This window comes from Furipterus horrens, unplaced genomic scaffold, assembly GCF_987537825.1.
Source record: "Furipterus horrens unplaced genomic scaffold, mFurHor1.1.pri manual_scaffold_8, whole genome shotgun sequence".
In the NCBI taxonomy this organism is placed as follows: Eukaryota; Metazoa; Chordata; class Mammalia; order Chiroptera; family Furipteridae; genus Furipterus; species Furipterus horrens.
In genome coordinates this window covers 77,686,879-77,710,885 of record NW_028327178.1, presented here as the reverse complement: position 1 = coordinate 77,710,885, position 24,007 = coordinate 77,686,879, and the positions used below count along the sequence as shown (strand labels likewise).

The window sequence follows — 24,007 nt, the reverse complement described above, 5'->3', positions numbered from 1 at the left end:
TAAGATAGTTGGTTTGTAGTTGAGGGTGGACACTATTCTCAAGTCTCACTATAAAAGTCCTATTAGATTGAAAGTGACCAGAGGGAAGGGGAGAAGGGGAAGGGACTGTACAATAAATACGTATGAAGACCCATGGACAGTGAGGGAACTGAATGTGGGAGTGGGGTGGGGAGATGGGCGGAGAAGAGCAAAGGGGGAAAAATTGGGACAACTGTAATAGACTAACAGTAAAATAAATAAATAAATAATTTAAAAAATCAACCTTAAATCAAGTCGTATTAGCATAGCTGACATAAGTCAACAATTTAGGAAGGTCTGGAGAACAAGAAATGTTCTTTGGGTCGTTTTCTGTGTACAAGGCAGGAAGCAACCTGTAACCTTCAGGGGTAAGGTCCATTGACTTTGGGATGGAAAGCTGGATAAGGCAATCTCTGTGGTATCTCCTGGGATGCAAGTATCAGTGAGTTCACTCCCCAGGCTCGTGCCTCTGGGGACTATGTCACAGAATCTGGCTTTACCACAACTGAGGGCCAAACTTAGGTCTCACCACAGTAAGATAAACTTGTGCATCTTGTGTTTCCTGTGATGCCTCATTAATCTTGTGGGAGACGTTAGAGAGGATATGCTGTTTGACTCTGCAACCTAACAGCCCTTGTCACATTAGGCACAAAAGGTTAAATCTCACAATTCCCAGGACACAGTATGGATGAGGCCACTTTTACTTTTTCAGGACTTTATTAACATGAAGTGAAAAATAATTTGCCTAGGTATTACTCATCAATTTTTTTAAAGTTTTTTTTTTTTTTTTTTTAACAAAAAGATCTCTGAGAGTAGAAGCCCCTCAGTCATTTTCATCCATAATCTCATCCTCTTCAGTCATGAACACAGGCAGTTATAACAGGAGTCAGGAACTAGTATAAATGACCCATGGACATGGACAACGGGGCGGGGATTGACTGTGGGACAAGGGGTGGGCTGGGTGGAGGAAAGCAATGGGAAAAAAAGTGGGACAACTGTGATAGAAAAACAAACAAACAAAAAGAACAAAGCAGAACCACTGTGGAAAACAATATGGCGGTTCCTCAAAAAATTAAACATAGAATTATCATATGATACAACACATCCACTTCTGAGTATATGCCCAAAACAAGCAAAAGGTGAGTCTCAAAAAAAAAAAAAAAAAAAAAAAAAAATATATATATATATATATATATATATATATACACCAATGGTCACAGTAGCATTATACACAATAGCCAAAATGTGGAAGCAACCCAAATGTCCATCAATATAAAAAGATAAACAAAATGTGTAATATGCTTACAATGGAATATTATTCATCTTGATAAAGGAATAACAATCTGCCACATGCCACAACATGGATAAACTTAGAAAACATTATGCTAAATAAAATAAGTGACACAAAAGGACAAATGTTGTATAGTTCCAATTATATGAGGTACCAGAAGTAGTCAAATCCATACAGACAGAAAGCAGAATGCCCAGCTGTGGGGAGGAAGGGATAAGAAGTCATTGTTTAATAGTATAGTTTAAGAGGATGAATAAGTTCTAGAGATGGATGGCTGTACAACAATGTAAATGCACTAAATGCCACTGAACTGTACACTCAAAAATTGTTAAAATGGTAAAATTCATGTCTTGAACATTTTATCACAATTTTTTTAAAAAAAGTAATAAAAAACAAGCCCCAACAAATTCAAAAAAAATTGAAATCATATCAAGCATCTTATTTGATCACAATGGTTTGAAACTAGAAACCAACCTCAAGAAAAAATAACTTAAAAACATGGAGGTTGAATAACATGCTATTAAATAATGAATAGGTTAACAATGAGATCAAGGAAGAAGTTGAAAAGTAACCCGGAAACAAATGAAAATGAACACACAACAACCCAAAACCTATGGGATACCGCAAAGGCAGTCCTGAGAGGGAAGTTCAAAGCAACACAGGCCTACCTAAAGAAAATAGAAAAATCTCTAATAAACACCTAACCCTATATTTAAAAGAAGTAGAATGGATAGAAGGAAGGAAATATCAATATCAGAATTAAATGACAGAGAGACAAAAATAAAATAAAATAAAAATTAAAAGATCAATGAATCCAGGAGCTGGTTCATTGAAAAGATAAACAAAATTGACAAACCTTTAACCAAATTCATCAAGAAAAAAAGAGAGAAGACCCAAATAAATAAAATTAGAAATGAAAGAGAAGTAACAACTGATACTACAGAAATAACAAAGACTGTAAGAAATTACTATGAACAACTATATGCCAAGCAATTGGACAACCTGGGCAAAATGGATAATTTTCTAAAAACATACAATCTTCCAAAACTGAATCAGGAAGAAGCTGAAAACCTGAATAGACTGATAACAATTAGCAAAATCAAAGCAGTGATCAAAAAACTACTAACACACAAAAGATAGCTTCACAAGCAAATTTTACCAAACATTCTGAGAACTAACACCTCTCCTCAAACTACGCCAAAAAATTCAAGAAGGAAGACTCTCAAACTTGTTTTATGAGGCCAGTATTATCCTAATTCCATAAGGAAGTAAAACACAACAAAGAAAGAAAACTACAGGCCAATATCACTGATGAACATAAATGCTAAAATCCTCAACAAAATATTGGAAAACTGGATCCAGCAATACATTGAAAAGATCATACACCACAATCAAGTGGAATTTATTCCAGAGATGTAAGGTACAATATTCACAATAAATGTAATACATCACATAAACAAAATGAAGAACAAAAATCACATGATCATATCAATATAAGCTGAAAGAGCATTTGATAAAATCCAGCACCCACTTATGATAAAAACACTCAGCAAAGAGGGAATAGAGGGAGCACACCTTAACATAATAAAGGCCATATACAAAAAACCTACTGCCAACATCATACTCAATGGGCAAAAACTAAAAGTGCTTCACCTAAGATCAGGAACAAAACAAGGGTGTCTGTACACTTTTACCACTCCTATTCAACATAGTACTGAATTCCTAGCCACAGTGATCACACAAGAAGAAATAAAAGGCATCCAAATTGGAAAAGAGGAAGTAAAACTGTATTTGCAGATGACATGACAATATATATAGAAAACCCTACAGACCACCAAAAAACTACTCCCCCTACTAAGTGAACTTGGTAAATTAGTGGGATACAAAGTCAATATTCAGAAATCGATGGCATTTTTGTACACTGATAATGAACTATCAGAAAAAGAAATTAAGAAGAAAAAAATCCATTTACCATAGCAGCAACAACAACAACAAAAGTACCCAGGAATACATTTAACCAAGGAGGTAAAGGACTTACACTCGGAAAACTATAGAACACTGAAGAAAGAAATTGAGGAAAAGACAAATAAATGGAAGCATGTACCATGCTCATGGACTGGAATAATTAAATCATTAAAATGTCCATGCTATCCAAAGCAGTACATAAATTCAAGGCAATTCCCATTAAAATACCAATGGCACTATTTCACAGCTTTAGAACAAATACAGTAGTCCCTCTCTATATCACTGTTCACTTATCACGGCCTCACTGTATCGTGGGATTTAAAAAAATATTATATTTAGCCCTGGCTGCTGTGGCCCAGTGGATTGAGCATCAGCCTGTGAGTCAAATGTCGCTGGTTCGATTCCCAATCAGGGCACATTACTAGGTTGCATGTCAGGTCCCCAGTTGGGGGCACGAGTGAGAGGAAACCACACAGTGATGTTTCTCTCCCACTCTTTCTCCTTTCCCCTCTCTCTAAAAATAAAATAAACAAATTAATTAATTAATTAATTAAAAATATATTATATTCAATTATTTATCGTGGTTTTTCACTATATTTCAGGATTTTGTGGTACTGTATACATATGTTCTTAAAGTTACGTAGGTTTAAGAGTGTAGAACATGTTTAAGAATATAAGTAGTGTTTATAAAAGTGTGGAAAAGGTTAATAAGGGAGTGGGAAAGGTTAATAAGGGACTGGGAACAGTTTATAAGTGTGTGGGAAGGGTTTATAAAGCCTTAAAATATATATAAATACTAAAATAAATGTAAGGTTCCTACATCACGGATTTTCAGCTATGGCGGGAGGGGTGGGGGGGTGGATTCTAGAACGTAATACCCGTGATAAGTGAGGAATATTGTACTCTAAAAACTTATATGGAACCAAAAAAAAAAAGACCCCAAATAGCCACAGCAATCTTGAGAAGGAAGAACAAAGTTGGAGGGTTCACAATACCTGATATCAAACTATACTACAAGACCACTGTAATTAAAAGTCTGGTACTGGCATAAGAACAGACACATAGATCAATGGAACAGAACAGAGAGCTCAGAAATAAACCCATGCCTTTATGGTCAATCAATATTTGACAAAGAAGGCAAAAGCATACAATGGAGTAAAAATAGTCTATTCAATAAGCAGTGTTGGGAGAACTGAACTGGTACATGTGAAAAATAAAACTAGACCACCAACTCACACCATACACCAGAATAAACCCAAAATGGATAAAAGACGTAAATATAAGTCATGATACCATAAAAATCCGAGCAGAAAACATAGGCAGTAAAATTTCCTCATGTAGCAATATTTTTGCCAATATATCTTCTAGGGCAAAGGAAATAAAGGAAGAAATAAACAAATGGAACTACACCAAATTAAAAAACTTCTGCAAGGTTACAGAAATCATCATCAAAATGAAAAGGGAATCAACCATATGGGAGAACATATTTGCCAGTGATACCCTGGACAAGGGTTTAATCTCCAAAATATATTAGATCTCAAACAACTCAACACCAGCAAGGCAAACAATCCAATTAAAAAATGGGCAAAGAACCTGAATAGACACTTCCCAAGGAGGACATACAGATGGCCCATAGACATATGAAAAGATGCTCAACATCACTAGCCATCAAAGAGATACAAATTAAAACCACAATGAGGTATCACCTCACACCTATCAGAATGGCCATCATTAACAAATCAACAAACAACAAGTGCTGGAGAGGATGTGGAGAACCCTACTGCACTGTTGGTGGGAATGCAGACTGGTGCAGCCACTGTGGGAAACAGTACAGAATTACCTCAAAAAATTAAAAATGAACTACCTTTTGACTCAGTGATTCCACTGCTGGGAATATATGTTAAGAATCCTGAAACACCAATTCAAAAGAACCTATGCACCCCTATGTTCATAGCAGCACTATTTACAATAGCTAAGAGGTGAAAACAGCTTAACTGCCCATCAGTAGATGATTAGATTAAAAAACTGGTACATTCACACAATGGAATACTATGCAGCAGAAAGAAAAAGAAGGAATTCCTACCTTTTGTTACAGCATGGATGTAACTGGAGACTATCATTCTAAGTGAAAAGAGCCAGCTGGGGAAAGACAAATACCATATTATCTCATCTATAAGAGGAATCTAATGAAAAAAATAAACTAATGAGCAAAACAGAACCAGAGGCATAGAATCATGGTATAGACTAACAGAGGTAAAAGGGAGAGGGAGGTGGGAACTCGTTGAGTGAAGATGAAGGGATGAGTCAAGGAACATATGAAGGACCCATAGAAATGGACAAGGGTGTGACTATGGAAGTGGGGGGCGAGCTGGGTGCAGAAGATGAAGGGGGAAATAATTGGAACAACTGTAATAGGATAACATCAAAGATCAGAAAAATCTTTGCTTCCAAAAAGAATTTTCATTATTTTCTATCTAATTCAAAACTAATTCAGGGGAATATTAAAGTGACTTCATATTGGCATAAAAATAAATAAAAATAAAAAAGCAATAAAACAGAAAGGACACTTTCTTACTTGGTCCAGAATAGTTCTCCATAGATGGCACGTAGAGAAGGCGTTAGTTAGGAATGAATTCATGATGCAGACCCCATAGGAGAAATATTAACACCTCTAGGTTCTGTTCACAAATAAGTTGGAATTTTCCAATAAGGTTAAAGTATCTGTCCCTAAGAGAAGCTCACAGGAAAATCCATCCTCATGTTTCCCAAAGATTCAGGGAGAAACCAGGCACCAGAAGGAGCAGAGAATAAATCGTTAAAAGATCAAAGAGTGACCATGTATCCAAGCAGACAGCCTGCAACTTGACCAGAGTGATATCATTCTTATAGCAAATGATTTCCTGCTGAGCATGGAAAAGACCCAGAACTAGAAGGAAGACATTCATGTCCCATGAACCAGGAGACTTGATAGCAATCTCTTGAGATTTACAAAAACACAGAAGGCCAATCCAAACTTAGATCTCTAACACTCCCACCCCCATTAAGTTTATGATTGAAGAGCATCTAAATAAACTGAACTAAAATCACAAAGTGTCAAGGAGAGTTAAGAATGGAAAAAAAGGATTGAGAATGATGGCGGTGGTCTTGTGATATTAACATGGGCAAAATACTTCAAAAATACATCGAGATTTGTATAAATTGAGCTGTTTACACAAGACAGAAATGTTCAACTAGACAAACTAGTTGTTAGAATAACTTCTCAGAATTACTCCTTTCCTAAATTATCATCTAGTCAAAGGGGATTTTGTGATTACAGAATACGTTGGCATGATCTTGGTGTTGGGAGGAATAAAATGGCTAACCATCCACATGCCAATACTTCACCAGCTTCATCCATCAACATGATCATCTGACCATCAAAAAATAAGTGACCTTAGTGTGAAAAAGTTTGAGCCAAGATGTATTTGAAGCTTTCTGTGGAGATTTCAATAGAGCATCAAATTATATTATAAACAGAGGAAGCTGTATAAGAGAATATATGAATGTTTATCTCTAACAGTTCTTTTAGAGAAGTGGGCTTGATTGCTCTTAAGGCTAAAAATAGACCACTTTCTGCAATGAACTTGTATTTCAGCCTTTAAAGGTGCAATAAAGTATTTTATATTCTAAAGTCCTGTGCAGACTCTAGGGTATCTTATAAGCATAAGAACTTATTTTTATTTTTTAAAATTAAATTTATTGGGATGACATTGGTTAATAAAATCATATAGATTTCAGGCATACAATTCTACAATACTGCATCTGTATACTGTATTGTTTTTAAAGCTGTCTTTAAAACCTATTAAATAGGAATATACTTTCATTAAAATTTAGAACTAGTAAGAAATAACACACGAAAATGACAGATGAAAAGGCAGCAGACTGACCCATTTTGGGTAATCTTCCTCTATTTCTTGCTGCGAGCCCCATTCATATACCACTCTAACCATGACTTCAGGTCTCTAATATTCTTTTCTGGTTCTTTCTCAAGGAAACATTTCCTTGCCTCTGATTTTAGTTCCTGGAGCACTCATCTGAGCATGTAATGTAACTGTCTTCACTTTGGTTTGAGAGTCAGTTGGAGGAAGAAGCTTGCTTTCCACATACCTATGTATTCCCTGAACCTGTCATAGTGCTTCACACAAAAAGTACCCTCTAGAAATGCTCACTGAGTGGATATGACAAAAATATACCTTCCAAGGCTATACTTATGAACACACAAAGAATCTCTAGTGTTTTAATGAGTGTGACCAATCAGTTTGGTTAAAAAGTCAGTTAAACTAGTTTGTCATAGTAAAGTTGTTTTTTTTTAAGATTTTTTTTAGAAAAGCATAGACGGACTGACTGGAAGAAGATATTCACAAATGATACATCTGATAAGGGGTTAAGATCCAAAATTTATTTTAAAAACTCACACAACTCAACACCAAAAAAAAAAGCAACCCAGTTTTAAAAATGGGCAGAGAACCTAAATATATAGACACTTTAAGAGAGGACATACAGATGGCCAATAGATATATGAAAAGATGCTCAGTGTCACTAATTATCAGAGAAATACGTCCATAAATAGACAATTGGATAAAGAAATTGTGATACATATATACAATGGAATATTACTCAGCCATAAAAAATGAAATCTTACCATTTTCAACAGCATGAATGAACATAAGAGGATATCGTGCTAAATAAAATAATTAAGACAGAGAAAGACAAATACAGTACCATATGATTTCACTTATTATGTGAAATCTAAAGAACAAAATAAACAAACAAAATTGAAATAGACTCATAGATACAGAGAACAGACTGAGGGTTGCCAGAGGAAAAAGGGTTTGGGGTACTGGGTGAAAAAGATGAAGGGATTAAGAAGTACAACGGTAGTTACAAAACAGTCACGGGGATGTAAATAAAATACAGCATAGGGAATATAGTCAATGATAATGTAGTAACTATATTTAGTGCTAGGTGGATACTAGAAATATTCAGGGGGAGCACTTTGTGAAGTGTGTAATTGTCTGACTACTATGTTATACACCTGAAAATAATGCAAAATATTTTTTAATATAAACTGTAATTGAAAAATGAAATTTTAAAAATGTATAGATTGACTAAATTTTCCCACTTTCCAAATTACTGTATTGTTAGAATGGGGATGGAACTTTAGAATTCTCAGATGTAAATAGCTCCACACTAATGGAACCCAATGGCCTGGTACTTACAATTCCCCACTTTCTTGCTAATTCCCTGAGTAGCACTGGCAGATCCTTGAGGTTAACACTCATTGAAGAACTATCAACTTATAAATTAAAGTGACTATTCAAAGTCAATATCCTTAGGACTATATCTTTTTGTAAAACCAAATATATAACAACACATTTATTCTGAAGATTTTAAAATGAGAAAGTTAAAGAAAGTTAATATAGGACTTCTGGCAAAGATGGTGGCTTAGACTGACACGTTCTGTCTCCCTCCACAACTAAGAAGGACTACAACTACCACAAAACCAGAAATAACCAGAGGTTCCAGAAAATAAAACTACAGGGAAGTCCAACGTATGAAATTATAACCCAGTGGTGCTTGTCCAGACGGGTAGGAGGGGCGAAACAGGGGTGGAGAGATCAAGATGTGCTGCCAGCAGCAGCTGCAGCGATGGGCGGCAAAACTGCCAGGGGAGCCATCCTGGTGGCAGTCAAGACCCGTCAGCTCACGATTCCAATGCCAGGGAAGGCAGACCTCCACTGCCTCAGACTGTGAAGCCTAGATGGTGTGAAGATGGAGGAAGAGGCTCGTGGTCTCTCAGCGGAGAGTAACGGCAGGAATCCATCTTGGACCCCTGCACCCACACAAAGCGCCACAGAGTGGTGAAAAGGGTGGCCTGGTTGTGATGAGTGCACGGACCTCTGTCCCCTACAACATAGGAGGTATGACAGACCCCCCCAGGAAGCAAAGATAAACACAAAACTGTCAGGATTACACAGATCATAATTGAGATCCCGGTGACAGCTCACCAGACAGCAAATACAGGACCTAACTGATGAACAAATAGAAAATCTTTCTGAGGCTCAGTTCAGAGCTATAGTCATAAGGCAGCTTACAGAATTAACAAAAGATTTTGAACAGATGGGGAAGGAATGAAGGCTAGTCCTGCTGAAATGAACGAAAACACATATGAGACAAGTGGTGAGGAAAGGAAAACCAGAGATCAAATCAACAAATTGGAACATAGGGAAGGAACAAACAGTCAACCAGTGCAGAAAGAGGAAACGAAAAGTGAGGAAAATGAGGAGAGGCTCAGAAACCTCTGGGACAGCTATAAGCAAACGAACATTTGAATTATGGGGTTGCTAGAAGGTGAAGAAAAAGAACTAGAAATTGAAAAATTATGTGAAAAAATAATAAAGCAGTACTTCCCTAACCTGGGGAAGGAAGTAGACTTACAGGTCCAGGAAGCACACAGAGTTCCAGAAAAACTGGACCCAGGGAGAACCACACCAAGACACATTATAATCAAATTGTCAAAAATTAAAGATAAAGAGAGAATCTTAAAAGCAGCAAGAAAGAAGAAAAGAATCATGTACAAAGGTGTCCCAATTAGACTATCAGCTGATTTCTCAAAGGAGACTCTGCAGGCAAGAAGGGACTGGCAAGAAATATTCAAAGTAATGAAAATCGAAAACCTACAACCACGAATACTCTATCCAGCGAAGCTGTCACTCAGAAGAGGAGGGCAGAGAAAGTGCTTCCAGGACAAAGTAAAACTGAAGGAGTTCATCAGATCCAAACCACTGTTATATGAGATATTAAAGGGACTTGTTTAGAAGAAGAAGGATCAAAACTATGAACATTAAAATTAAAGCTGTATCACAACAACCAACAACAGAAGCTAGGGAATCGAAACAAAGGCAAACTAAGTAGGCAACGAGAGTGGGAAAAGAATGATAGGTATGGGGAACATATTGGGGGAAGGTCAGCAGAGAGGGGGAAGGGGGAAAAGGGAAGGAGATGATACAGGAATTAAGAAGTGTAGTAGGAGGGAATGGAGTAGACAGGAAGAGGTTAAGAAGAACTATATGCACAACCAATGGACATGGACTAAAAAGGGGTACAACTGGGGGGGGGTTTCACTGGATGGAGGGGAGCTGAAGGAAAAGAAATTGGGACAACCGTTAACAGCATAATCAATAAAGCATATTAAAAAAAAAGAAAGTTAATATAGAAATTATATAATTGCTTGATGTTCTAATGCAATCTAAGTAGTAGCTGAGACTTCCTATCATTCATACTCATGTTTTCAAATCTTTTAAGACCACCTTAGTAACTGCTCTTTTTGTGATTTAATTTTAAAAGGCTCAAAGTCTTTATTTAGTGGTTATATTTTAATTCATCTTTCCACTCTTAGGAGAGTTGCTTGAGATCTGCCTCCAGAGTCAAGAAACAATGATCTTAAACAAGTTATTATCCTCCTTTAGTGGGGCCAGGAAAATACTATCTAGACAGATACAGTCCAAAAAAAGCTTTTGGAAATATTTTATTCATTGGTCTCAATAATTCTGAAGGTTTGGCTTTCTAGTTTTGTTTTTTATTATTTTTAATTTTTTTTAGATTATTGTTAAATTCACTTTTCAGTTATGGTTGATATATAATATTATATTAGTTTCAGCTGTGCAACATAGTAATTAGATATTTATATACCTTACAAAGTGATCACCCAGATAACTCTAGTACTCAGATGGCATCCCACATAATTATTGCAATATTATTCACTATATTCTCTATGCTATATTTTGCATCCCCATGGTTTTCTATTTTAAAAAAACAGGGAGAGCTTGAAGCAAGATAATGCTACCGTCAAAGCAATACGTGCATTTACAAATAGAACAAAGGACATTGGAAAAGTACTTCTACATGGAGAATCCTAAAAAATAGCATTTCAAAATAGAACAGAGGTGTTTTCATCAGCCAGGAGCTAAAGAAGTACGTGCAGCATACAACATATTATGTCTAATTTTAAAATTAATTTACAGAGGCAGTTTATCATAATGGCTATGTGCATGGTTCAGAATAATAAACCTCCAAAAGCAGCCCATTGCTTTCTCCCACATCATTTTTTTTTAAATATTAAGAAAAGAGTTTTGTTAAAAGGGAGTAACAGAGAGTTTGTTAAAGAGGGAGCATGGTTTATGGAAAAAATAAATGGAAAGAGAAGGTATGGCATCTTTTGTCTCCATTCATATTAGCCAAAGTTCAATTCTATGTTAAAAAAGAGACAGCACAAAAAAGGTAGGAATAAAATAACTCTAAGAACAACTCTTAAACTGCCAATGCAAAAGAAACTATATATCTGGCTGGACTGATCTACTAGCTCGGCTTTGGATGACTAACCTGTAGGCTTACCCATTTTAAGTCAAATATAGTACGTGTAGGATGAGTTAGCACTTTTTGGATGACAAAAAATCAGTATTACTGTCAGTTAATAAAGCTTGCTCAAGATCAATCTGACTACTTAGCTGAAAGTTCTCTATACAAAGATAATTGGGTGTTAAGATAGTGCCTTAGTTGGCCAGGGCTTCCATAACAAAATACCTCAGGCTGGTTGGCTTAAATAACAAAAATTTATTTTCTCACAGTTCTGGATGCTGAAGTCCAAGATTAGGGTATCAGTCAGTACTCAGTATGTTTGCTTTCTTCTGAAGCCTCTCTCCTTGACTTACAGATTGCTTTTTCTGTGTGTGTGAGCATTCCTGGTGTCTCTTCCTCTTCTTATAAGGACATAGTCCTGTTGGATTAGGGCCCCACTTGTATGACCTCATTTATCTTAATCACCTCTTCAGAGGCGCATCTCCAAATTCAGTCACATTTGGGGCTTAAGGCTTCAAGATACGAATTTGGGGGAAAACAGTGCATTTCATAAGTCATCTTATATGGATCTTAAAATCATACAGAGTAAAATCCAACAACGCCCTGTATATTTTGATCGCCATTAATTCTCTAAGCTGAAACCCCACTGCTCCCCGCTTTGCTGGGACTCTTAACTCTCCACTTGCTCCTGTTGTGCCTCAGCCTCGCAGCACACTCCTGCCTCAAGGTCATTTACGTGAACTGTTCTCATCCAGAAAGTTCTTCCATGCAATGTGCGCCTGGCTCACTTGTTCACTTCTGTCAGATCTTTACTCAAAAGCCGCCTGACTGCAGGGGAGGTTTACACAGTCCACTGACCTGAACTTCACTACAGCCGGTCTCTCCGCCTCAGCGTTTCAGGTATCCTTACCACTATCTAACCACCCATCTCTTCTGCATCTTTATCTTATTCATTCTTTGTCTCCCCGACAAGTACAAAAGCTCCACTGGGGCAGGAAGTTTCATCTGTTTGTTCATTGTTTTTCCTCAGTACCTAAAAGATAGCCTGGAACATGTTAGGGACTCAGTATATTTATTAAAGAAAAAAAATTTTTTTTAATGAGGGCTCGGAAATAAAAGAGAACTGCAAATTGTTTTATATTTCTTAACTTTTTAGTTTTTGATTATTGTTCATAAATTTGCTATAAATTTTTGAAGAGATTTGTATAAATTGAGCAATCAAAATGATACTGAAGTTATGGACCTTAAAACTCTGAAAAAAAACAAAGCAGCCTATCTATTTCCCACGACTGATACAGTATGATCTGACATCTGTTCTTTTATCCTACACAGCAACTACACACGTACTATCCTCTCTCAGAGAGAGATCATCGGAGACATCAGCAACCTACAGTGTGGTCACAAGGGGGCTGTGTGGCTTGTGTGTCTGTTGTGTTGTGCTACATGTGCTGCATTAATGAAATTCTGACAAATTCAGCCCAAGGAGGAACGTGGAAGAAGACACCAAGGCAACTTGTCTGAACAGGCCTTTATCTCCCCTTCTGGAAGGCAGGGCACCAGCCTACTGGGACACGGAGACTCCAGCTCAATGTCAGAGCATTATCATGGGCATTTGAAGAGACATACATTCCTTTCCCTTTGCCTGTTAACTCTATTTTTCAAATTGTTGATTCTCAGGTAACACATTTTTTTACCTACTATCAGTGTCACATGAACTTTCTTAGTATAATAATGGAATAATGTATGTATTTCGTAGACTAAAGCTTATCTGCTGTACTGACCACTGTGCTACTGGGGGGCGTAAATCTGATACTCTGAGGTGGCACTGAGGGCTGAGCACATCTTGTCCTTACAGAGTGAATTCTTACCTGATGTGATAATAGTCACTCTCCATTTTCTTTTACTGGCAAGTCCATGATAGACCTTAAATGACCCACTTCAGGGAGCAGGCTGAGGAAGTGTGTCTGGTTGGTTTTTATTGCTTTGTTTCTATTATAGGTTCCCCCCCCCCCCCCCCGTAACGAGTTGAGTCAGGAGACACCCCCCTGCCCACCCTCATAACCCCATCCTTTCCCAGAAGTTCGTTGCCTATTGTTTTCAAGAGTTGTCTTTCAAGGAGACACAACTTGTGAATAAGTATATTCTGAGCCTTCGTTGTGTACAACACTAAACCTTGGAATGTAGTTTACTGCTCTAAAAATAGTGTGATCCTCAGGCTTTATCCTGAAAGCAGATGTGCTCAACTAGTTGACAGTATCACATGAACCTGCTTAACACAGTTCAGAATAGCGTGTCTATTTCACGGACTAAAACCTCATTTAACTACAGGTCGAGATCTGGGTGCTCACTTCCCAAGCCTGTGTGATGCCGGGCAAATCAGTGAAGGTCTCAGAGCTGTAAAATGAGGACTCTGGGTTACATGGTTTCTAGAGTAGCCTCTCCAAGGTTTTAACATTCTTTGATGATGATTTCATGTAGTTTTGTATACATAACATTGTTAATGAATAAAAAAACAAGTATTTTACTTCTATTCCCTCACTGCTTTAAACTGAAAATAATAAACTTGCTAGAGTAATTTGAAGATATGATTCTTAAGTTCCACGTAACGAATCAGAAATATCAACAAAATCAGGAATTAATGCCATATGCTAGTCATTTTACTGTATGTTGCCCCTACCTCATTTTTTACATTTAAAACAAGGATTCCATAAAAGATCCATTGGCAAATTTGGACAAAATACAAAGACAGCATTATGGTAAATTTCATTATTAGTACTGAAACAAGGCTACATAAAGGGGAAAGCTCTATTGTTCTCACATACAAATATCATGTCCGAGGAGCCTTAAAATAAGATTAAAATTTTGTCTGATGAGAACAGCATGCTGTTCCAGTCTCATAGTAACTTCTGTGACTTCTTTTACCATGCAAACGACCCCACACTTCAGAGGCAACATCTGACAAAACTGCCCTCCTATATTTAGCTTAAAAGCCCAGTGAAGGCATCCACATAAACACAGCAATCCCCACAGTACCTATTACACCACCACTCATATGGAGAATCATCATGAATGTTCCATTTTACTAAAGGTGATAAAAGCTCTCCACTATTTAGCAAGTATTTACTCTGCACTTCCTATGAGGGAACGGAAAAATGAAACACACATGGATCTTGCTCTGAAGGCAATTACGTTTTTGTAGGATGAGGAAACTAGTACCTTGTGAAATCTTAATAAAAATTCCAAGTCCCTGTATTTGCATAATGCTTTAGTTTCCGTAGTGATTTGGCATCAATATCTTCAAAATGCCATGTCAGGTAGAAATATATATATATATTACACATATCTTTTTCAGGTGAAAAAAAAAAAGCAAGACTCAAAACGGTTATGTGGTTTGCTTCCCATCACAGAGGAAGTGGAAAAATTGAGACTTGAATGGAAGCCTCAGGACTCTAAATTTAGGGCTCTCTTTACTCCCACGAGGCCTTACCATGAAGGATTCTAAATCTAGCTCTGTATACACACCTTTCACTATAGGAGGCTTATGACTAGGTAGTTTTTCAGGGTAAAATAAGGCTTGTTCAAAAAAGCTATTACCACAAATTTTACCAACAAATTTCTGGATGATTCTGGGTCTGAGAGAATTGGGTTTGAGTATTAACTCGGCTGTGGACAGATTACACAGTCACTGGACTGGAAAGTCACTCACTCTCTGAGCTTTAGCATCTTTGTAGATAAAATGAAAAACCTGACTCAATTATATTTAGGGCTATTTCTGATCCTAACATTCTATATAGTTTTTCTTTATAAAGATCCTCTGTTTAAATATATTTTTCTAAAAATCCAACATGTCTAAATTTTCCTAGAATCAGGTTATAGATTTTTAAATATCCCTTCTAAAAATTAAAGTACCAATTGGTCCTAGAACTTTGTATCACCTTCTCCCTAGACCCAGCTTAACATGAAGAGTGGTGTTCTTAGAAGGTAACAGGACCACCTACTGAGATGCACTATAACAGGGTATCTGATGAAGGGGCCAGCAGGATGGATTCCCACCTCATGTCCACCCCACTGCACTTCCCACACCCACCCCTTGGATTTGTACCTCCATCTATGCAGGAACAAAGCCTGTCCCTAGGCTACCTCTTAGATAAGTAGGTAGGCAGGCAGAGAAAAAGGTTGGTAGGTATGACATGTATATTATATAAAAATATATATTAGACACCATAATGCTAATGGCACATAGTGAGGTTGTAGAGCTCTCTTATATTATTCACTCTAACTTCTATAACTTTCTTCACTCATCTTTTTCAAATATCTTCAGAGAAAGGTATTATTTTTATATAAGAAATTGATTTCAACATTAATAAATCAGTAATATGCCATCCCATGTATTCCATACAATCATAATTGTATAACAAAAATCACAGTTGCAAAAACAGAAAGGAATATCCAAAATGTTAACAGTAGTTAATGTGGGTAGCTCACTGCATTCCAGAAGGATTCATTCAGGATCCAGATTAAATTTTTTTCTTTCTGTCATTTTCCTGTATTTTCTTAATTATGTAGCAGGGTACTTTAGTGAGTGTTTAATGCAGCAACATAATCTACTGAGAATTTATTCTATGTCCTTTACTTACTATTCTAAACCTATTCTGGAAGACATGACGGTGCCCCTCCCCTCCCCTCCCCTCCCCTCTCCTCTCCAGCACTGGTAAAAATGAATGAACAAAGTAACTGTAAAGTCCACACAGGATCCAGCAGCAGCATCTGATCAATTTGACCACTCTCTTCTCCATGAAACCCCACCTTCCCTCAGTTTGTAAGGCCCCACATTCACCTGGTTCTCCTTAACCCCTATGAGCACAACTTCTCAGTCTCCTTTGCAACTTCCTCCTCATCTCTCTGACTTACACACATGGGAGTTTCCCAGGACTTAGGTCTTTTTTCTTTTGTTTATGTTCACTTTCTTGGTGATCTCATCCAGTCTCGTAGTTTTAAAAAAGCATTAAATAATGAGACTCCCAAATATACATCTCCAGCTTAGGCCTCTCCAGGTGACTTAGAATACTGGGTTCTGGAATTCAGATTGTTCTGAATCTTAGCTCTCCATCTTTGTAGCTGTGTAACTATCTCAGATATTTCTTCTGTGAGGGGGGGTTACGGTGGCAGGAGGCGCTGATGAGTTAGGAGAAGATTTAGCTGAGCACTGCAGACCAAGGTGCAGTTACCCCCAAATTCCTGCACCAAAGCTGGGGGCTGAACCTCTGTTCTGAAAGGGGAGGCTCTGAGCCACTATTTCCTCAGTGAAAGACAGGCCAATGGCCTCTTCTTAGAGAACCTCGTAGGAAAGCTCTAGCATCCTAATGATTTGTACTGGGTGGAAATCCAAACCGTCAGTTACAATCTTCTCTTTGGTAAGCTGCCAGATAACATGGATTTTTACTACAGCTTGAAAAGAGCATCTTGTATTTGAAAAGAATTGAAAGGCTAATATTTAAACTATCATAAAGGGTGAAACAACTCTTTGTGTAATGGACTATTTCCTGAGACTTTCAGCTGATGTGTCAGTGAGGAATTTTGGAAGGGTAAAAATAAAAACCACCAACAAACTCTTTGAAGAAAGTTCTCCTTGTCAAAACCATCTGCTTCTGACTTCTTATTGATCAGACCCTGCAACACTAAAGAACTGTTAAGGCACTGAGACCGACCTAGAAGGCAGCATTTCCCAAGCTGCCTTCTGCTGGATCCCAGAAAATGCTTTATAAAACCAAAGGAGCGCGTTCAAATGTCAGGATAATGCTGCAACTTAATTGCTTGGCCCCAGCCTACTTTTCTTGGAGCTAGACAGGCCCGTGAGAACTGAGAATGTAAGTTTCAGACACCCTTCAGGAGAGAAACCTGCAAAATGCTTTAAATCAGCTCATTTCAAATGTCAGTGAATACCTCCCTTGAATTCTAGCTGTACCCAAAACTACTCAAAAAGGCTTCTGAAACTTCCCTTTTATTTTATTCTAATGCTGACATCTCAGTTTCCTTTGCTGGTTATTCCTCACCTTCTCAAAAACCAAATGTTAGGGTATCCTGGGACCCAACAGTTAGATCACTTTCCCTCAGCTTATTTTATGTAATTGATTTGCACATACAGTGAAGTATCTGGTTGCACTGGAAATGGAGGATAGAATAACTCTCCAGACCTACCTCTTCTTCCAGTTACCACTTCACTTTACTTCCATTTAGAGCAAAGTGCTTTAAAAGACTTATCCTAGCCCTAGCTAGGTAGCTCAGTTGGTTGGAGCATTGTCCCACACACCAAAAAGCTGCAGGTACCATACCCAGTCAAAGCACATACCTAGGTGGCAAGTTTGATCTCTGGTCAGGGCACTATGGGTATGAGAGGCAACCGATTGATGTTTCTGTCTCACATTGATGTTTCTCTCTCCCTCCCCTTTCTCTCTAAAATCAGTACTGTAAACATATCCTTGAGTGAGGATAAGAAAAATATTTTTGAAAAGACTTATCTATACTTGTTACCTCAAATTCTTTCCTTCCATTGTCTCCTTATACCTTCTCTATAGTCAGGTTTTCACCTTGACTATTCCAACAATCTATGCTCAGACCTGATTTCACATGATGAAGTTGATCACCCTCTTCTCTTGAAATAGTTTTTTCCCTCTGTTTTTAAGACACCACACACACACCTGATTCTCCAACTTCTATGGCCATTTCTCAGTGTCCTTTGCTGGTTCCTCGCCATCTCCCCAATTTATATGTAAACACAGAAGTTCCACAGGATCCTTTTCTCCTGTCTCCATTCACTCTGTTGGTGATCTCATCAAGCCTTGTAGTTGTAAAGAGCATTTCTATGTTGAAATTCCCAAATATACAACTCTAGCTTAGTCCTCTCCTGACGCATATATCCAACTACCTACTGGGCATCTTCACTTAATGCTTAACAGGCATCTCAAAATTAACATGTCCAAAACTGAGCTCTTTCTACTTCCCCTCAAGCTTTCTTCCTCCCTGCCCCCCAACTTCTTCCTCAAGATGACTGGCAACTTCATTTTCCCAACTGTTCAGGCCAAAATCTCAGGAGCCATTGCTGCCTTCTCTATTTGCCTCATACTTCTATCTAAACCATCAGCAAATCCCACTGGTTCTACCTTAAAACATACACAGAAGCCAACTGGTTCTCACCACCAGTATAGCTAACAACCTAGTACAAGTCATTATCATCACTCACAAGAGTAGCATTGGGTTGGCCAAGAAGTTCATTTAGCTTTTTTCCATACAATGGCTCTAGTAGTGCTTGGCTGTCTTTAACTTAATTCAAAACAACTTTGTTAGACTGTATTGTGACAGCTGTCATATCAGCATATATTTTTTTTAATTTATCAAAATTGGTGAAATTTCATGCAACCATTTTAATATTGAAGATAGAGGAATATATACAACGTTTTTGGCATATTATGCTTTATTATGTCAAGAAAAGTAAAAACGCAATTGAAATACAAAAATAGATTTGTGCAGTGTATGGAGAGGGTGCTGTGACTGATCAAATGTGTCCTAAGTGGTTTGTGAAGTTTCTTGGTACTACTGACATTTTGGCCAAGTAATTCTTTGCTGTGCAGCTGTCTTATGCATTGGAAGGTGTTTAGCAGCACCCCTGCCTCTACCCACTAGAAGTCAATAGAGGGAGATAGCCAACATACTCAAAATATCGAAATAATAAAGTTATTGATGAAAATGAAAAATGTGTCTTTTATTTTATGGATAAAACTAAACAAACTTTTTTGGCCAATCCTATACAACTTAATTTCTAGTTCTAGGTAAACTGAGTTATGTTTAATTGCTAAAATTTCAAAGGCAAAGAATTAAGACTTTCTTCCTATTCAATCACTGTCACTGTAATAAATTCCTGATTAGCTCTAATAATGGTTAACTGATGTTAGAAGAAATGCATTTTTGTCATTTTTAATGGTTAAAATCTTATCTGTATTTATTTTTTGCCCCAAATATGGCGTACTGAACAAAACATAAATTTCTAGATTCAGAAACTTGTTATACCTAAGAGGTCATGACCTTAAACATCAGGTTTTTCTGTAGAACCATGTGTTTTGGAAGTTTGTAGATATCTGGGATGGAAGTCTGTTTTAGTCAGGGCTACTGGGGCTTATTACTGCCTGTTAAAAGCTTGTTTTGCCAAGATCTTCCATTTTTTCCAAAAACTATACATCATGAACATTTTTTAATGGAGTAGTATAGTTGACAGGTTCTAACTGTTCAAAATTTTACCATAATATATACAAGAGCTTTCATTGGAAGAAATCAGGGGATTATTGGGTTTTTCATCTGTTACAGGAGGCACATTTAAAATACAGTAGTCCCTTGCTATATCGTGGTTCACTTATCACGGCCTCACTGTATCGTGGGGTTTTAAAAAATATTATATTTAATTATTTATCATGGATTTTTCACTATATGGTGGGATTTTGCGGTACTGTATACGTATGTTGTTAAAGTTACATAGGTTTAAGAGTGTAGAATAAACATAAGGTTCCTACTTTGTGGGGGGGTCTGGAGCATAATACCCACGATACGTGAGGGAATACTGTAACATTAAATTTCCCCATGATAACCGTGGTCAAAAATTAAGAGATGAAATGGTGGAGAGGACAGATCCCTGAAGAGCAGTGGTATTCAGATTAAAGTGCATGCAAATCAGCTGGTGAACTTGTTGAAACAGGGATTCTGATTCAGTCGCTCTTGGGTGGTTCTGGGATTTATCATTTTTAACCAGCTCTCTGGAGACACAATGCTACCAATGTGAAGGGCCATGTATTGAACACAAGTTTACAGCATCACTAAATCACCGTCTAGGCTTTGTGTTGGTGTTGTTGGTTGGCACATAGTTCCCTGGCACCTCTCAAGACCAAGACACCTTCCTTTGTTGAACCCAAGGAAATTGGAGCAATACCCTGGGACACAAAATATACTTTCTGGGTTAAAATATACCAGTTTGTCTTCTCTTTCTTTTATTCCACTGCTGGAACTGTCCTGCGCTGCAGCTGATTTACCCTGAAATGTATTGTTGGGGGACGGTGACAGTATGTGTGCGGCTAAACATGCTGTGGACATAGTCAGAAAGGGTGATTTATGTTGGGGTGAGGAGGTGTGGGGTGCTGTGCCAAGCTGTTTGTTTGTGTGTGTCCTTGTGTGTCCCCACGTGTGGATTTCAACCCATAACGACTGGAATCATACTGTAGTGGGATTCTTTCTTCCATTTTTTCTCTAGACCATGTGATGATGCTTTCATTCCCAATCTACTGAATATAAAGGCCTCCTTTTTAATATAAATGAAAGTAAAGAATTTTCTTATTCTTTTGAAAATTCATAAACAAAACCTTCAAATTGAATTTGTCCTTAATCTTAACATTATCTACATAGATTAGAGGAAAAAAATCCAACAAAATGAAACCAGCACACCTATGAGAGACATAGTATTGGTTCAGCCTCTAGACTATAGTTTTCTGGGCAGCCATGGTTTTGGACACTTAACTAAGCTGATCTGGATGAACCTGAAACTTCATTTCACCACATTTTGGTCTCCTTTGTTTTGCTCTCCAGATGACTGGTTTCTTATTAAGAGCAGAGAGCTAGGAGACTGGAGATGGTGAAGTTACACAAAATACAGAACAGCAGGGCCCCAGAAAATTAATATTTGGAAATAGGATATAAGGGATGTTTAACATTTCCTTAACATAATAAATGATGAGGAACTGACAAAAGAATTCAAAGATTTCATTTCAAACATTTTTATAAATGTTTCAAGATATTTTTAAATTTCTTTTTATCTTCACCTGGATGATGTTTCCTTATAAATAAAAAAGGATAGTATATATAAAGGGTAATTACCAATATTCCACCAACTCAGAGATTCCCATGTTTCAGTCTGTGATGGGCTGTCTAGGCACAGGTTCTACATGTGTCACCCCCCATTGCTAACTGGCGACATGACAGAAATGTGTTCCCTTTGTAAGATTGTCATTAAAAACTCCCTGCAAGTCTAAAAAAATAAAATAAAATAACATTAATTTTCCATTGTAAAGAAAAAGCTGTTTCCAAGTACTATGAGCATCTCCTAATAAGAAAGTGTTAAGGCAACCTTGTCCTAAATTAAGTTTCTTCTTACTTCTTCAACACTACAGCAGACAGTATAGTCCAAACATGTTCAGTACAGCGATGACAGTTCAAGAGAATAAAAGTAAATTGTCAGAACCTACTGCTTATTACGTCCAGAAGTATTTGAAAGAAATGTAAATAGAGAATAGTTCAACTGTATCCAAGTGTCTCAGTTATTACTATAATATTAAATTTCACCAATTTATAGCACTGCTTTACTTACATGATATAAAATAGTCAGACACTATATTACAAACGATTTTAATACTTGGGATTAGAAAGAACACAGTCCAAGATGAAGTCTTTAAAAAAGACAGAAGCTATAGCTATATTATTTGAATGAAAATATATTCTAGCAGATTTTGCTTAGGTTCAAACACTACAACTTGGGACAGTATCAAATGCCTGTGAGTGAAGCAGGCCAGCTCTTGTCAAAGTGGAGTGTGCACAGAGCCCACCAAACAGGTGGCTACCACTAGGTTCCAGCCAATCGCTGCATAAGAAGTGGGTCCCAGTGCTACCAGATTGAATGTTCTTATAGAAAAAAATAAATCAGAAGAAAAATAATTGTATTTTTATATAAAACTCAAATTTTTAAATCTTGTAAAAAGGCTATACTTTCAGGGATCATTTCTATAGTTTGTTAAATATTAAAAATTTTTATGTAAAATTTGTGTTTCTTGTAAACTCAAAATGTTTTATGTAGTTTTTCAATTTGAGGAAAAAACAAAAAAAGATGATCTGCTTGCTGATGAATCCAGTTTTTGATCTCAAATCTGGAGGTTATTGGGAGGAAGTGACAGTGGGGACAAAATGTGTCCAAGAAACCATCTGGACTCAAAGTTCTACCCTAAACCTCAACATGGAGTCACTCACTAAAGATGTATTTATGGTATCTACATGTGCGAGGTCCTGCGTAACCATTAGCAATTCCACATGTACTGTATGCATGGTCAGTTCAGCTCCTGTCACTCACCTATATAATAAAATAATGTAACAAAAGTCCTTACAACATAAGATCAATGGGAGATCCTGAATATTTACAATCATAGAATCAATTCCTCACTAAGAATTAGAAAGGAAACATGAAATAAGAAGGACATGACCAAGACCATAATCTTTTTGTTTTAAGATTAAAAAAACAAGAAGAGGGGGATCCAAGATGGCGGAGGAGTAAGTGGAAGCTACACTAACTTCCTCCCAGGACCAGTCCGGATTTACAAATTAATTTTGGAGAAATCATCTGGAATAACCAAACGAACACTAGCTGGAGAGAAGCCTTATAACCACGGAGAGACAGAAAAGGCCAGTAAGTACATCACAACCTGACCGGTAGGGAATGCGGAGACGTGGAAGGGCTGGTTGGGCTCCCATGGGTGGCAACTGAAGGGACGGAGAAACAGCTCAGCAGTCGGGGGTTCCCCCTGAGAAGGGGAGGGTCTAACCCCCAGCTGGGCTTCGCAGCCTACAGCAACAGAGTGGACAGTAAAATAGTATCCAGCTGCGGAAAGCGAAAAGCCACAGGGTTTCTTGCTGGCCAGAGAGAAACAGCAGAAGAAAAAGAGCTCTTAAGTGGATCACATAAGAAAATATTTGGGCCCCCACTTACCCTGGGCTCAAGCAGAGGGAAGGCAGAGAGGACTGGAGACATTTGGGGAGAGTTTGGCGCGGTGGCTTTGAGGGGAGAACTAGGGGAGCAGCCGACCGGGTCCCAGTGCTGACTCATCCCCAGTACTGCAGGCAGACCATTTCCCTCCAAGTGGCCTCAGCCTGAGGGGAAGCAAAAGCCCTGCCTACAGGAATTAAGCTGCCACACCCACGGTCCTTAAGCCTGACGCTAATCACAGATTGAATAGATTAACAACTAAAGAAGCCAGACAAAGGCAGTAGATCCCTGGAAGTCTCCAATAGGCTGCCTAGGGCCAGACTGGTACATGATCTGATGCCACCAGAGGCAGATCCAGGAAGTGCAGATCATTCTAAGAAGCACCAACAACCAATAGGAGTCACAAAAATGGGGAGAAAGAGAAACAACCCCCCATTGAAAGGAAAGGCAGAATCCCCAGAAAGAGTGCTAAATGAAACAGAGGGGAGCAAACTATCAGATATGGAATTCAAAACATGGATTATGGAGAAGCTCAATGAGCTCAGCGGAAA

The 24,007-nt window shown here is 37.7% G+C and overlaps 1 protein-coding gene across 6 annotated transcripts in view; it reads right to left on the bottom strand.

The window, feature by feature from the left end:
- TASP1 (taspase 1) overlaps positions 1-24,007 on the bottom strand; it is a 350,594-nt gene that overhangs the window by 2,672 nt on the left and 323,915 nt on the right. The window contains exon 14 of one of the 6 annotated variants that reach the window (XM_090285205.1): positions 5,358-5,413. The exons of the other annotated variants lie outside the window; for them this stretch is intronic. Coding sequence (XP_090141331.1) covers positions 5,396-5,413 — 18 coding nt within the window. The 3' untranslated portion in view covers positions 5,358-5,395. Of the gene's footprint in view, positions 1-5,357; positions 5,414-24,007 lie in introns of those variants that run through there. 6 annotated transcript variants of the gene reach the window in all.